The sequence below is a fragment of the Nyctereutes procyonoides genome, unplaced genomic scaffold (genome assembly GCF_905146905.1).
Source record: "Nyctereutes procyonoides isolate TBG_1078 unplaced genomic scaffold, NYPRO_anot_genome, whole genome shotgun sequence".
NCBI classification, from domain to species: Eukaryota; Metazoa; Chordata; class Mammalia; order Carnivora; family Canidae; genus Nyctereutes; species Nyctereutes procyonoides.
The window spans coordinates 4,448,465-4,463,167 of NW_026575123.1; the positions used below are offsets into that span (position 1 = coordinate 4,448,465).

A 14,703-nucleotide genomic window follows, 5' to 3' on the forward strand; every position below is an offset into this window, starting at 1 on the left:
AAGGCAAATTTGAATCTCCATAAATTTGAAGTCCTGGCTGTTGAGACCAGGCAAGGCCAAAAATATGTGAGCACAGTTAGAAGTAATTCCCCTGGGTCATGACCTGGACAGAACCACAGAACTGCTAGTCATTCCGTTGCTCAGTAGTAAATGAAAATTGAACACGGTACCAAATTCATTCTATGCCTCAGGTCCCTGCTCAAGCAGGTGCTGACAGCCATACTAAATCTGACTATCCCATGCCACCCAGAGCACTGGGGAAGGGGCCATACTCAGAGACTATGCGTTTTTGGCAGGGGACTGTGTTCCTCATGCAGGTTCCACTCAGAGGGTCCACACTCTCCACAATGACAAAGGGGGCCTCCTCCAGGGTTACAATGCTCAGATGGTCATCCTCCTGTTCTTCTGTCTCAGGACACATTCGGGGCCACACGTAGTACTTCATCTGCAAGGATTTGTCTTTCCACTTCCCCACCTGCATGGGGGTAAACAAAAGACTCAGAAACCACTGGCAATAGATCCTAGCAGCTTCTCCTAGCATCACCCAGGAAGCTATTAAACAAAGGTCAATGGACACAGGCATTGTACACAATAGAGAGGAAATGCTTTTTAACCCATATGCTCAGAATAAGACTACCATGTCCATGCCTAAGAAAGGTAATATATTCATTTACTCCCTCACTTACCATACGTGAAAAAGAGGATCTACTATGTGCTGGGCACCCTGCAAAACCCTGTGGCTCAAAGAGGCATCGTTCTGCCCTTCATCAAACTCACACTGAGTGAGGAAGTCCGAAATGTAAACAAATGTTTACAGTGATAAAGCCTATACCAAGTGCTGGGAGGATGACAGAGTCTCCTGCCTTGTGTGGCTGGCAGTTTTTTCTACTTAACTGTAACAAGGAGCATGATAGTGAAAGCAGCAAATAGCTCTGGAAAGGTCAACAGAATGACTGGAGCAAATGAGCCAGAAGGATGTGTTTTGGCTTGTAACAGAAGTCCAGTGGGAAGTCATGTGGAGAACTGAGTAGATCTGAATTGGAATAAAATGATAAGTCAGGATTAAAGAATACTGACATAGCTTAGCTGGGGAAGGAAGCATGGTTGGGCTGGTAGTGAATGCCACAAGTCAATGCAGGTATGCACCTGCTGGGTTGGGTGGGAGCCCTGGGATGGACCATATAGGTCTTTCTGTGTGCATAGGCTGTGTCCCCAACTTCAGGGAGCACCACTCAAATATACTCCAATGTGAGAAGTGGATGCCCCCTGGAATCATTCACATGGTGGCCCTGCTGCCAATCACTGGGAGAAATGTGTGGGTCCCATTATCTTTTAGAAGAGCCATTCATTCCTGTTTTTATAATAGAATCTGTAGGACTTCGTTGGTGGGTTCTTGTTCTCACTCTGCCCTTGAGCTTACTGAAGAGGGAACACCTTTTCATTTTCTATAACCAAAGATCTTCAATTACCACAGGAATTATGGATTGTAAGCTCCTGCGTTTTCCCAATCTATAATTTCCTCCATGGAGCAATGCAAATTAGCAGCATAAGTGAGGCACCAGGACTACAAAACTACTTAATTATGAACTACATAAATCAGTAAGGAGTAACAAATGGGCAGTACTTCATAAATTTTCAAGCAAATAGGCTTAGATTTCCGTATTCACACAAAACCAAAATGCCTTCCTTTGTGTCTGCTTTTGTCTATGGTGGGGTTTCTACCTAGAAACTCCCTAGGTGTGGTTTTTATCTCCCTCCCACCTGCCTAGTAGGTGCTATTTCCATGCCTGTATTAGGTCTGTACAGCTACTGCCCTTGTTTTATTGGATCACTATAACATGGTCAGCAGCTTGGTGTCCAGGACCAACTTGTTGAGCATTAACTTTGGTGCCAGCGTTTGCCAAGTGTGCAAACCATGTTTGACTTCTGTATTCAGAATTATGCACTGAACCAAATGTTTGCTTTCCTTTTTGTGTATTGTCTTCTCCGTACCAAAGGTCCTATATTTGTGCAATTGCTAAGAGTACTTATTTGTCAAGCAGAAATATCCAAATGGCTTCCCAGCCATATGGGGATATTTATGTCTTCAGGTAGTGGTGAGAGAGGAGGTAGGACTTGGGAGAGGGGAGCCCCGGGGGCCCATGATGTTGAGTTACCTCCAACTTGCCCTATTTATCCCAGTGGCCAAACTGATAGCATTTTCTGCATGTTCCATGATGGGGAAAAGTTGGGAACCCCTAATATACCTATTTTCATTTATTTTTTTCTGCCCTTATCATCTTCTCTCACTAGTCCCTTTGGGGTTTTTTCTTTTAAATCTAAATGTATTCTCTTCTATCTTTTCTGCTATTAGCCTAGTCCAGTAGTACAGCAGCCCATTCTGCAATTACTGTAGGCAACTTCAAACTTCACACAGGGTACCCACCCCCCAGAGTGCACTGTGGACACTGCTGCCAAATGGCTCTTCCTAAAACATTATTTGGTTATATAATCCCTGTTCAAGAATTCCAACAGCCTTTCATTGCCCTCAGGATGTGTTCAAATTTCTCACCTGGATGGTCAAGGTGTGCGCATTCAGCTTAATTTACCTTGACAGAGTTGACTTCACTATTTTGAAATAGTAATCCTTTGTTCATATTGGAAAAGGAAGTTACTGATACTGAGAACTACTATAGGTTAATCAGGAACAGGTTTCAACAAGCAAGCAGCATTTTCTTTTCTAATAGACTTATAATAGACTTACTGTATCTGTAAAACAAAAATGCTGCAGACATAGCATTTTGGCAAGGTTTTTCATGAACCCTTGTGAACCATATGAAATATAATATAGATTATTGTATACTTTGACAGATTTGAAAGGAGTAAAATACTTATCCAAAAAAGAAAAAAAAAGATTGTTTAATGAATCAATCCCAACATGGAAAGAGGTCTTTAGGGACACATCAGGACACTCTGTCCTTACAAGTGGCCTGTGTAGTGTTTCATAAAACCAAACAGAAGGAATGCTTACAAAATTGCAGATAACACAAGCTAAATGGGATAGAAGATACACTGCATTGCAGAATCAAGGTTGGAAGTGATATGAATTAATTGGAATGGACTAAACCAAGTGGGATGAGATTTAATAGTATTTATACATAAAGTCTAGCATTTATATTTTTTCAAAAAGCAAACACACAGTATTTAAAAGGAGATATTTCAACTAACAGCAATTTATAAAACCTACTGCAATAACAAATGTTATATTTATGGATTTACAGTATCTAGTACATGGGGTAAGGGAAGGGCATAGATGATCCCACTCTGCTCTATGTTCATCATACCACAGCTGGAAAATTAGGTTTTGATCCTATAATCCTATGATCAAATGATTTTTATTTACTAGATCATTCTCATTTATCCAACAATAACCTGCATATGGAGTCCCCACTAGCACACCTTTTCCCAACTTCCCAACAACCTAGCAGGTTCATTCCTTGCTTCACTTCAGATCAATTCAACCAACAGCAGCTGTATGCCTATTCTGTGCCAGGCTCTGGGCTCTGTGTTACAGATAACAACACCAGGTAGCATTTAGCAAGGGCCTAGTATATGGTAGGCACTGAACATTCTAATCATCTCATTAATCATCACAGCAAGCTTGTGAGATAGGGACTATTATTTAGTGTCTCATTTTACAGATGAGAACACAGAGGGGTTTGATGACTTACACCGTCATGGTGAGAGAGTGCAATGTCAGGGTTCGAAACTGAACTGTTTAGCTCCCAAGCTTGGGCTGTCTCCCCTACATTGCACTGCTGCTCTGTCAATGAAGGAGTAAATATGATCCCTGTCCTCTGAGGACAGTCTTATGGGGAAAGATACTATCTGTTGATAATAACATCAAAATAGGCTTTGGTAATTACCTAATAAAAGGTATAAAGCATTCTGGGATTCAGAATAGAAGTGATTATTTCTGAAGGGGTAGGGGAAAAGCTTGATGAAGACCCTTATCTTTGATCCAGGTCTTGAAATGTAATAGTGCATTAGGCAAAGAGTACTTTATCCACTGAGTCAAGAGCAAGAGCAAAGGATCAAAGTCCTACAGTTGCTCAAAAGAAAGATCAAGGATAGTCCTTCATGGTTGAAAGGTATCATGTGTGGGGAGAAATGGTCTAGTTCAGTTATCCTCTTCCTTAAAGACCTGCACAATCTGCATTTTCTAGAGAACCAACTGTATAGCACTCATCTCTTCCCACCTCCTTGTTCAATGGCATTATGCTCGTAGCTTGAAATTAGTTGGGGGCACCCATGAAATTGGCAAACACTGTAATTCAGGGCTTCCTCTGCTCATCCTTATCTCCCATTTATTAAATATTTTCCAGTTCACAAATGTCCCACAGGAACCAAATCATTCATTATTTCATGCTATTCACTACCTTATTTAGTGACTTTAACTGTTTAGGTGTCTTGTCTCCTACCCTAAATTCTGAATGTAACTCTAAGTATTTTTGTGACCATAGACAAATGCTTAAAAACTCTGAGTCTCAGTTCCCAAACTAGTAGAGTAAGGAAATGATTTCTAAGATGGCTTGCACAAAATCTCATGATCCTAGGATCTTTTTAGGACAGAGGCTCTCTACCACACTTCCATCTGATTAGAACCCAGGGGAAAAGTGTTCTACATGGTTATTTCCTAAAGGGAGGGAAGTATCTGATTCATTTACACAAAAAGATTAGCTTGTCTTAAAGTAATGATTCTTTTTTATTGGTTCTTCAAGGATGACTATAGTGAAGAAGAAAAGTTAAATTCTTGAGGACTGAAAGGAGATACAGTTTTGGGAGAAAAAAAAAAGCCCTCTGCGATAAATAACAGATTCACAATGCCAATACACACTGCCTGTGTTAAAGAACATGTTTAATTACCTCAAATGAGCTACCTCAGGGCAAGGAGCAAGCAGTTAGAAACAATTGAACAGCTAAATATGATAGGAACTTTTTATGTAGAAAAATGAAGTCTGTTTCAACAACTCATTTAAGGGGGAGGAAGCATAGCGGAAATATTACAGATGAGAGAGTTTGTTCAGAGTGACGAAGAATGGCAAAAAGACAAAGAGAAGCCTGAGACCCTAACAGGGAAACATCTGGATGCTTTCCTAGAACATCCAAACTGGTACAAGTCTGTAATACTGGAAATGCAGAGAGTAGTAGGAAATGAAGTTAATGGGAGATATTTTGGAGAAAATACAGTGAGAAAAACTGAATGAAGAATTTATAGCTGAGATTAAAATATAATCAGAAAAAGAAAAACCTGGAGGAAATAATGAAGAAAATGTCTATAAAGTGCTCTGAATTCCTCAGAGATAAGCACTAAACAAACATCATTACCACACACACGTTTAATGACAACATCTGTCTATAAAAAATGCAGTTCTCTGCCATACTAACATTTACGAAGAGCTCTTGAGGACTGAAATCATCTTTCTCAAGAGAAAAAAAGAAAAAAAAATCCCTGATTAGGTTTCTCAGAAAAGCATGGAGTCATTTTGAGGGGTTCCGGTTTGGTACTCTGGGTACAAGCTGAACCCCTGTTCAGCTGGGAATCTCTCCTTACAAGAAGTCTACCTCATGAAACTGCAGCATTTTATCCCATAAGCCTTTGCTCATGAAAATACTAGAGAACCGATCTGTGGTGATTTTAGGCATCAAAGTCTTCCTTCTGCTAGCTAACAGATCTCCTCCATGACCACTCACAAAACTGTCACCAATTAGCACCCCGAGAAGGCCACGCATAAAAAAGAAGACCACAGGGACCACGTTTCTGCTGGAAGCCCCTGACTTTGTCTCTTTGGTGAATGTGTCATCGCAGAGAAGAGAGAGGGCCTGGGCAGGGCACAGCTGCTGTGAATGTTGCTGCGGTCTTTGCACAGATACCAAAGGACACCAGTCTCCCTGGGCTGCCTCTCTCATCTGCATGGATGGAAAGTCATTTCTGAAGATCCTGGAACAAAAGCACTTATTAGAGCCTCTTTAGGTGTCAAAGGTTATTTTTCAAAATTCAAAGTGTTTTTGTTTCTTGTTGGAGATGGCATCTGGCTCTAACACTAAACATTTGCTGCCTATTTTTATACAGTCCACTGACTCTAAAAATGCAAAATGTAAAACTACCTGTGATCTCCCTGAGCAAGCTAAAAGAGGAGGCAGGGTGTCTGCAAGGTAGTCCAAACGTGCATCCTGTTCCTCCCCAAAGCATGTCACATTAGGTAGCTGCCCCTAGACATGTGTCCTGTGTCGGTGCTGTTCCAGGGCAGGCCTGAGAGTCCTAGCACAGCAAAAATCTGAGGATAGGAAGGCACTCCCATTTCTTTTCCCCTAAAGCCACCCATCTTACCCCTGAGGACTTTTAAAGGTTTAGTGTCTGAGTATTACATTTTGTTCAGTCTTTATTTTTCCATGTCTGCCCCTCTTCCCCATCATTGGTAACCAAGTGGACATTCTGGTCTATGGCCATCCATTCTCTGTATTCATACAAAATACATATACATATATATGAAAAATGGGATAAGTGTGCTCAGGCACGTTTGTGTTTTCCAAAATCGTATCATAATATATACCTGTCTCTGCAACTTGCTTTTTTTCACTTCATTATACATCATGGGCTTGTTCCCAGTTAGATCTAACTCCTTTTGACAGCTGCAAGGTAGTCCATAATAATGGGCATGACTCAATGTATTTAAGATATTTCCTTAAAAATTTTTTGACCAAAATAATTAATACATATCTTGGTATTTCCAAAGCATTAATTCCCAGTAATGAATAAGCAAAATGAAGGGATATTTATGTTTCTAAAATGTCCTCGATGTTGCTGGAATACTTTCCCAAAGGTGTTTAGTGATGGAACTTCCTGTCTGCAAAGCACAAGAGTGCTCCTTGCACACGTTCTCATCAGCACTGTTTTTTTTTTAATCACCATTAACATCTGCCCATCTAAGGAATGAAAAATGGTATCTAATTGCTTAAATTTTCATCTCCTTGGCTTGCAGTGAGAGCACCTCTGCACATCTGCTAGCATTTAAGATTTTTCTTTTACCCTCTAGTCTGATCCTTCACCCATTTTCCATCGAGGTGTTTGTCTTTCTTATCTATTTGTAAGGAGCTCCTGGTGTAGTAGGAGAGTAATCCCTTATCTGTCAGATATGCTTGAAATATTGTTCTCCCTCTGAGATTTGTCTTCTGTTTTTGCTATATTTTTTCATGCACATAATTTTACCTTTACCTTCCTTCCATAGTATGTCTCTTTACATAGAACATTTGGTTTTCCCACTTGGGTTTAAAGAAAAAAGATCTATATGTGGAATATAAGAAATAGTGAAAGGGACTAGAAGAGAAAGGAGGGAAACTGAGTAGGGAAAAATTAGAGAGGAAGACAAACCATGAGAGACTCCCAACTCTGGGAAACAAAGGGTTGCATAAGGGGAGAAGGGTGGGGGAATGGGGTAACTGGGCTACAGGCACTAAGGAGGGCACTTGATGGGATGAGCACTTGGTGTTATACTACATGTTAGTGAATTGAATTTAAATAAAATATTAAAAAAAGAAAAGAAAAAACGATCTACCCCACTCTCAAAGCGTTCCTTGCTCCTCCTTTTGCACAGAGCTTGTCCTATACAGTGTGACAGACATATAGCCTTGCCTTCTGCATTGCTTAGCCTTCCCTCTGTTGGCCCTCCCAAGCCTCTCAAATGCTCTGCATCCTTCTCAGTCCTTCTCAGGCCTCACCACTTCCAAGAAGCTGTCTCTGGTCATCCCTGCTCAAAGAAAAAGCTCTAGTTGCTTCTCTAGAATAATTTTGTGGGCCAACCACTCCCTTTTGCTGTTATATTAAAATGCTAGCTATAGTCTAATATATATATCCCTGTCTCTGAAATAGGTCTTTAAGCGCTCTAGGGCAGAGACTGTGTTATTTTACTTCTTTTTGTCCCTGTCCTGGCTTGAACAAGCGTGTTCTTCATAAATCACTGAGTGATGTCACCAGAGGCAAAATACATGGTACCCTCCAAAGGCTCCACTAGGTATAGTTCCGGTGTTCTTCTACAAAAAAAGGCTGATGCGTGTACTGCTTCTCTGCATTCTGGCTCTCTCCAGCATCCTGATTATAAAGTTGCCCTGGACGGACTCAGTTCCACAAGCACTGCTGTAAGTATAATGGCGAAATCTGCTGCACTGAGTACCTAACAAGGCCACTGGCACAGCTTGACGCTCCTCCTAATCATTTGCATAGTCAGTGATGTCTAGGTTTAGGAATCCAGCATTTGAAAAATGCATTAGAAAGTAATTTCCATATTCAAATTTGACCCATGACTGCCTGGGCCTATTATTGCCTTGGCACTCAGGAAGCTGGGGACTGGCAGCTCGGGACACACGGGCCAAAGGGAGGTCCATCCGGCCACTCCTGCCTGGCACTTGCGTGAGTCTCCTGAAACTGAGACATCTGTTGTCCTCACAGGCCTCTGCTGCTATCCCTGTCTGACACCTGCCTCTCCAAGAGAGCCGGGGGCTCCCTGGGGACCATGCATACCCACCGCGCCTGCCAGCCATCGCCCTCTGAGTGATCCTTGTTCTCCGCTTGCTCTTGCCTCTGTCTCTCCTGCTCTGGAGAGTGGAGGAATGGGAACATGGCGAGCTAGAGTAGGAGCCGGTGCCAGGAATGGAAGCTGCTGATTCCCTGGGCACCAGAAAACAGTTGTGGTCATTGCAGACAACCCCACAAGCAGATGTGATGAGAGAACTGGCCTAGTGAGAGAGAAAGGAGAATGAAGCCAGTGACAATACTGGAGTAACTGTAGCTATTCTGGGCTGGACCCTGTGCCAGGCACTTCACATGGAGTCAAGGCATTCCCTGGCCACTAATTCCCCAAAAGGGAGATGTGGTTATACCCGTAATACAGATAAAACACAGACTCACTGAGTGTCCAGGGTTGTACCTCAGATCTCTTTGACATTAGAAGTCCATGTTTCTTTCACTATGCCACGTTGGCAAGAGACTACTTCTGACCTCTTCATTCCTCACCTTCCTGTGATCTGAGAGGGAAGAGTCTGCTTCAGCCCCATAGCCTCCCACTCTCACCTCAGCCTCCCAGAAACTATGAGCGACGGATGTGCCTAATGGCTTTGTGGTAAGTGGCAACTGAAGTCCATGGGTGGGCCTGATAGGCAGGATGGTAGCAGGTGGCAGTAGGAGGCATGACGCTGACAAGCTCTGTGACCTCTGTGAGTTACTTCATCTCTCTGTGCCTGGTACACATTTCAGCTTTGTGCACAAAGTATTTGCTATTTACTCTTCCTTCTCCCCCTCCTCATTATCATTATTAGTCCTACAATTGAAACATGGGTACGACTCTTTAACATGACTAACTTCCTCCCAGAAACATTTTTTGCTTGCAAGTGGCAAGGGGGAAACACTGAGCAAACTCCACAACTTCTCAAACTTAACTTCAATTCATTAAGTCGGGGGAAACTTCATGCAATTCTTTTGGTTTTGTGTACTGTTTTCATACAAATAAAAATAAAAAACACAGGGATTAAAAATGCTATGACCCTTCTAGATTTACCAAAGGCCTTGAACCCAAAGAGTTCCAATGAGCCAGGTGTTGCCTCTTCATAAACCCTGCCCTGGGATGAGATGAATATTTTAGAAAGGGCATTAATTATTTTAGGTCAGAGAATTTGGTTAACAGTTTGCCACACAGGCTCAAATGGACTGAACAGTTCAGCATATTGTCCTGAAGTGTCTGAAAGGCTTGGAAATCCCCCAAGCCTCTGTTTCATTGGACATGAACCCCAGACCCCTATTTGGGGACTCAGGAGGGCTCAATCGCTGAGAGCTGAGCTCCACCATCTCCTCTAATCTACCTTTCCCCCAAAAGAGGCCCCTTCTCTGAAACTCCAAAATTGAGCCTTGCACCACCCTCTAGGACGTGTGGAAGCCAGTCAAGGACACGCATGTCAAACTTAAATGACACCGGGCAGCCTGGGTGGCTCAGCGGTTTAGCGCCGCCTTCAGCCCAGGGCCTGATCCTGGGGATCCAGGATCGAGTCCCACGTCGGGCTCCTTGGATGGAGCCTGCTTCTCCCTCTGCCTGTGTCTCTGCCTCTGTCTGTGTGTGTGTCTCTCATAAATAAATAAATAAATAAAATCTTTAAAAAATTTTAAACACCAGGGCTAGTCCCACTTTCCCTGAATCAACTTCCTCCTATATCACACAGCTCTAGATTTGTGTGCAATATGCCCAGAACATGGGCTTGCTTCAGAACACAGCTCAGCAGGGATGCTGACTCCTGGGTGTGGGTGGACTCTAGGGGTGCTGCTATGATCTGTCTTTGGGGCCCAAGCCACAGGCCTCAGTCATGGACACAGCTCATCAGGTTAGCTTTTTACTACTCTCCACCTTTTTCCTCAAATGAGAAGCTGTGAGGTGCATAGTATCTGACCATTCCGAATGTGACTTCCTGAATTTGAGCACTGGCTTCACAAGTATTTGTATACATATGTAATATATGTGATGTGTGCATGCATGGAGTCTATATGTATTAATTCATTCACTCCACTACTTCATTCTACTTTGTCATATCAGTTAAATGCATAGGCTTTGAAGTCAGAAAGGCCTAATTCGAGTCCTGGCTTTACTTGTGTGTGACTCTGGACAAGTTTCCCAACCTTTTAAACTCTGTGCTGTGGATGCCTGCTGTTTTGTCTACCAACCTGCCATCTTTTGCCAGACACTTTTTAAAAAAAGATTTTATTTATTTATTCATGAGAGACACAGAGAAGGAGGCAGAGACATAGACAGAAGGAGAAGGAGGCTCCCTGTGAGGGAACCTGGGATCACAATCTGAGCCAAAGGCAGACGCTCAACCATTGAGCCACCTGGGTGGCCCCCGTTGGACACTTCTAGCTCACTCTTTCCCCAAACCTCTTTTCTTAGTCTTCAGTCTCTCCTTCTTTTGTGAATTGTTCTTCCTCAAGTTCAACTGCATGCTCCTATGATAGCTGCCATGTTATTGTACTTTGTAGCCTACCCCTGACCTAAGGGGCAGAACATCTGACTGCTGGGTGAAATCCAGATTTTTAACCTTAGGACCAAGAAGAGGGCCAAGTCAGTCTCACCCCAGTAGCATATCCTAGAATATGCAAAATTCAGAAGTGGTGGGTAGTCATGTTTGGTACCCTATGAAGAAAATTGGCCCATGGAGAGAGAAAAGAATGAAGCCAATGGTCCAAGAAAAGTACATACAATTGAGAGTGGTTAAGATATCTGAGAGCACTGGAGTCCTGGCTTGTAGCTATTCAGGAGATCCAGCCACAGTTCTGTTGTGGGTTCTGATGAGACAGTCTTATATCCTTATAAGAAATTTGCTTTTTGCTTAAGCTAGTTCACGTTGGGTGTCTAGTCTTTATAATCAAAACAAGTCCTCATTACATACATTTATCTCACCTATAAAAGGCAATGGATAATAGCTATCTTTGTGTGGTTTTGATAAAAATCAAATCAAATAATGAACATAAAATGTTTTGTGGAATGCCTGGAACACGGTGAGCCCCAAGTAAATGACAGAAGTTATGGTAGTATTGGTGGTATTTCTCATAAGCTTTTTTTTGAACATCTCATGATCCAAGAAGTAGGTTGGCTCACCAGTGACGGGCAGATTCCACTGCCATTCCTAAGCAAGTGCTTCCCTGCCTGGGACCAAGTGAAGGAAAGGCAGCAAACCTACATTCAAGCTCAGAGTTTGGATTTGGGCAGGGCCAAGCAGCTACAGTTTCTGTTACCAGGTCTGACAGTGGCTTGTAACTGCATCCTACCCTGGGGAGGCCTCAAGGGGGTTACCTGGATGGTCACAGGGTCTACAGTTTCAGCAATCACACTCAGCAGTTCATTTGGCATCTCCTCCCCAACTGTTCTACATGCCAAACTTTGAGGCCAGGCCCAGTCATTTTCATGTCTTTATTCTCCTTTTTTATTCTCCACGTGCCTCTTCTACAAATCCCTTTCCTGGATTAGGAGCTCATTCGCAGAAGGTTCCTGTAAGATCCCTGTGTAAGGGTTCCCCATGCCAAGTTCACATCTTAAAGTAAGATGTAAGATGTGAACACAGGCAATGTGAGGTCAGAACCTTTGCTTTTCCCGACTAACCTCTATATTGCTTTAAGTGTTAGACAAGATGCATAAGAACAGTATCAGGCATGTAGTAATAATGATGCTCAGCAAATGGTACTGACTCAGAACAGCCCACCCATCCTGCTCTCCTTAGGCAGCCCTGCATGCCTCGGGCCTGCTGCAGCATTACAGGCACTAGGAATGTAGAGCAGCTGGAGGATAAAATCCACAAAATGGAAGCGGTGTCGTCATCCAGAGGGCTCTGAGTTTGCACGGGAGACCCCTAGGAGCCAGAGATGATCATACTGCTCTTCAAACACTGCTTTACTGGGCTACTCCCAGCTCCTTCTGCCCTTTGCCTCTCGGTAAGTTTCATCATATCCTCTCCTCCTCTGAGTTCCAAATGTATTCAAGATGTTTAAAGAAGAGGTTACCTGAAAATACACAGGAATCTACCATAGATCTTAGACATGCGGGGCTACCACCTCCTCTGAAGTGTATCTCAGAGATGCTAAGAAAACTGATGCAAATAGTTGTCCATTCAGTAAAGTAAACCAAACAAGCAAAATCAGGTTCTCATGCAAAATATCCAGAGCTAGAAAAGGTGGCCAGAGCTGGAGCAGGACCTCATCAGGGGAGATTGTGGAAAGCTGTTTTTAGTGCAGCAGGGTGTTCATGTACAAGGGACCAAAAAGAAAGTAACAGGAGGGACTGTGGAAAAGAAACATATTGTGTAGTTATAATGACAATGTTTTCCAGACCACAAATCTGAATGTAAACTCCAATAATTATGAATGTGTTTGCAGGGACAATGAAGCAGCAGAGTTGAAAGTGTGATCATCCAGGAAATCCAAGGCATAAGGTTGTGAATATATATGAAAAGAAACAAGGCATGAACACTGAAAAGACACATTAAAATCACTGAGGCGATGAAGGAGCACAAATAGAAGAGGTCAAAGCCATTGAAAAAATACATTATAATTTTAAAAGACCAGACCAGAGAAGAGAAAAAAACACGAAAGTCACGAAAGATAGGTTTCTAAAAAGATACCTTGTAGAATTCATAGAACGGCTTCTTCAATAAGGCCATGGACAAGAGGACTAAATCCCTAGCAATGCCACTCATTCTACAATTGTCCCCGCTCCACCACCCTTTCCTTAGGCAGAACTGTCCAACTCTGTCGACAAACATATCTGTTAAATGTGTACAAGATAAGATAGTCTTTCTGGAATCTTCAGGACTATGCTAATCCAAAGTCATTCCTTTTCTCCCGAAATTCCTTCCCCCAGCTTTGGAGGCTAGAAATGGCAGGTAGGAATCTCCCATTGGCTTCCATTCTTACTCTCTTATCTGGATTCCTACCTTACTCCTGACTGGTTTCCCCATCTCCAGTCTTATCTCCTCCAGTGCATCCTCTACCTGGCCCCCAGCATGATCTGTCTAACATTCAGATCTGACTCCACACTTAACCTTTTTCAAAGCTTGTCAGTGCCTCCTCCTTCACCTACAGAATGATAACCACCCTCCTTGGATGAATATGTAGTTATTCTCCATCTCTTCCCTCTCCCCCCCCCTCTTCCTTTCTCTCTTTTTTCTGGCTTTTCTGCTTTCTTTTTTAACTTCTCTCTTCACGGTTCCTAGCCTTTACCTTTATCTGATAATACCACACTATGCTATTTCTTATCAGAATGCCTTTACCTTACTGGGATTCTCTATTTTAAATCTCTTCTCCTCTGGATGACACCACTCAACCTTTAGTATTCAGCTCAAGTAGTATGTACTCCAAGAAGTCTTTCCTCACCACAGCCCCAGGCGGGATTGAGGAGTTAGGTAAGACCTCTTTTGTTCTCACCAAATATCTTGTGCATATCTCAGTCACTGAACTTGCTAAACATATATATTGAGTTGCCTATGTGTCTGGTCTCTTCTAGTGGACTATAATTTTCTCAAAGGCAAGGAATGAATATTATTATTATTATTATTATTATTATTATTATTATTACTATATCTGCAATGCCTACCACAAGGAACAGTACTGCAGTGGGTACTCAGTAAATGTTAGTTGAACAAATGAGTGAGTGGGATTTTAAAAGGAGAACCTGCTCTTGGCAGCTAATAATACATGATGGCGATTCTGCTTAAAATACTAATATTTATTGAGCCTTCACTATGTGTCAGGGGCCATGCTAAGCATGGCACATGCATTATTTAATTCTCAGAATAGTCTTATAAGGCAGATATTATTTTTATATCCATTCATGGTAGGTCATTATATTAGTGGTACCCAATGAATCATATATCCCAATATCCATACTTGTGTAGTCATCTCTCTCATTGACTCTAGATTTGGCCTTGTGACTTGCTTTGACCAGTAGGATAGCAAAAAATGTAATACATATAGAGATTTGATGAGTGACAGTGCAATGGGCCTTGCCTTCTTGGAATGTTCCTGACAACTCTGAAGAAACATGAGCCAGCCTCCTTGAGGTTGGGCAAACATGCAGAATGGGGAACAGATGATGGCCAGTATCAACAGTTAGGCATGCGAGTGAGGCTGTTTTAGAT

General features: G+C 42.4%; 1 protein-coding gene across 1 annotated transcript in view; it reads right to left on the reverse strand.

The window, feature by feature from the left end:
- The window catches only part of GRIN2B (glutamate ionotropic receptor NMDA type subunit 2B), a 280,635-nt gene that overhangs the window by 50,109 nt on the left and 215,823 nt on the right, over positions 1-14,703 (reverse strand). Inside the window, exon 4 of the mRNA XM_055336794.1 lies at positions 273-475. Coding sequence (XP_055192769.1) covers positions 273-475 — 203 coding nt within the window. The remainder of the gene's footprint in view (positions 1-272; positions 476-14,703) is intronic.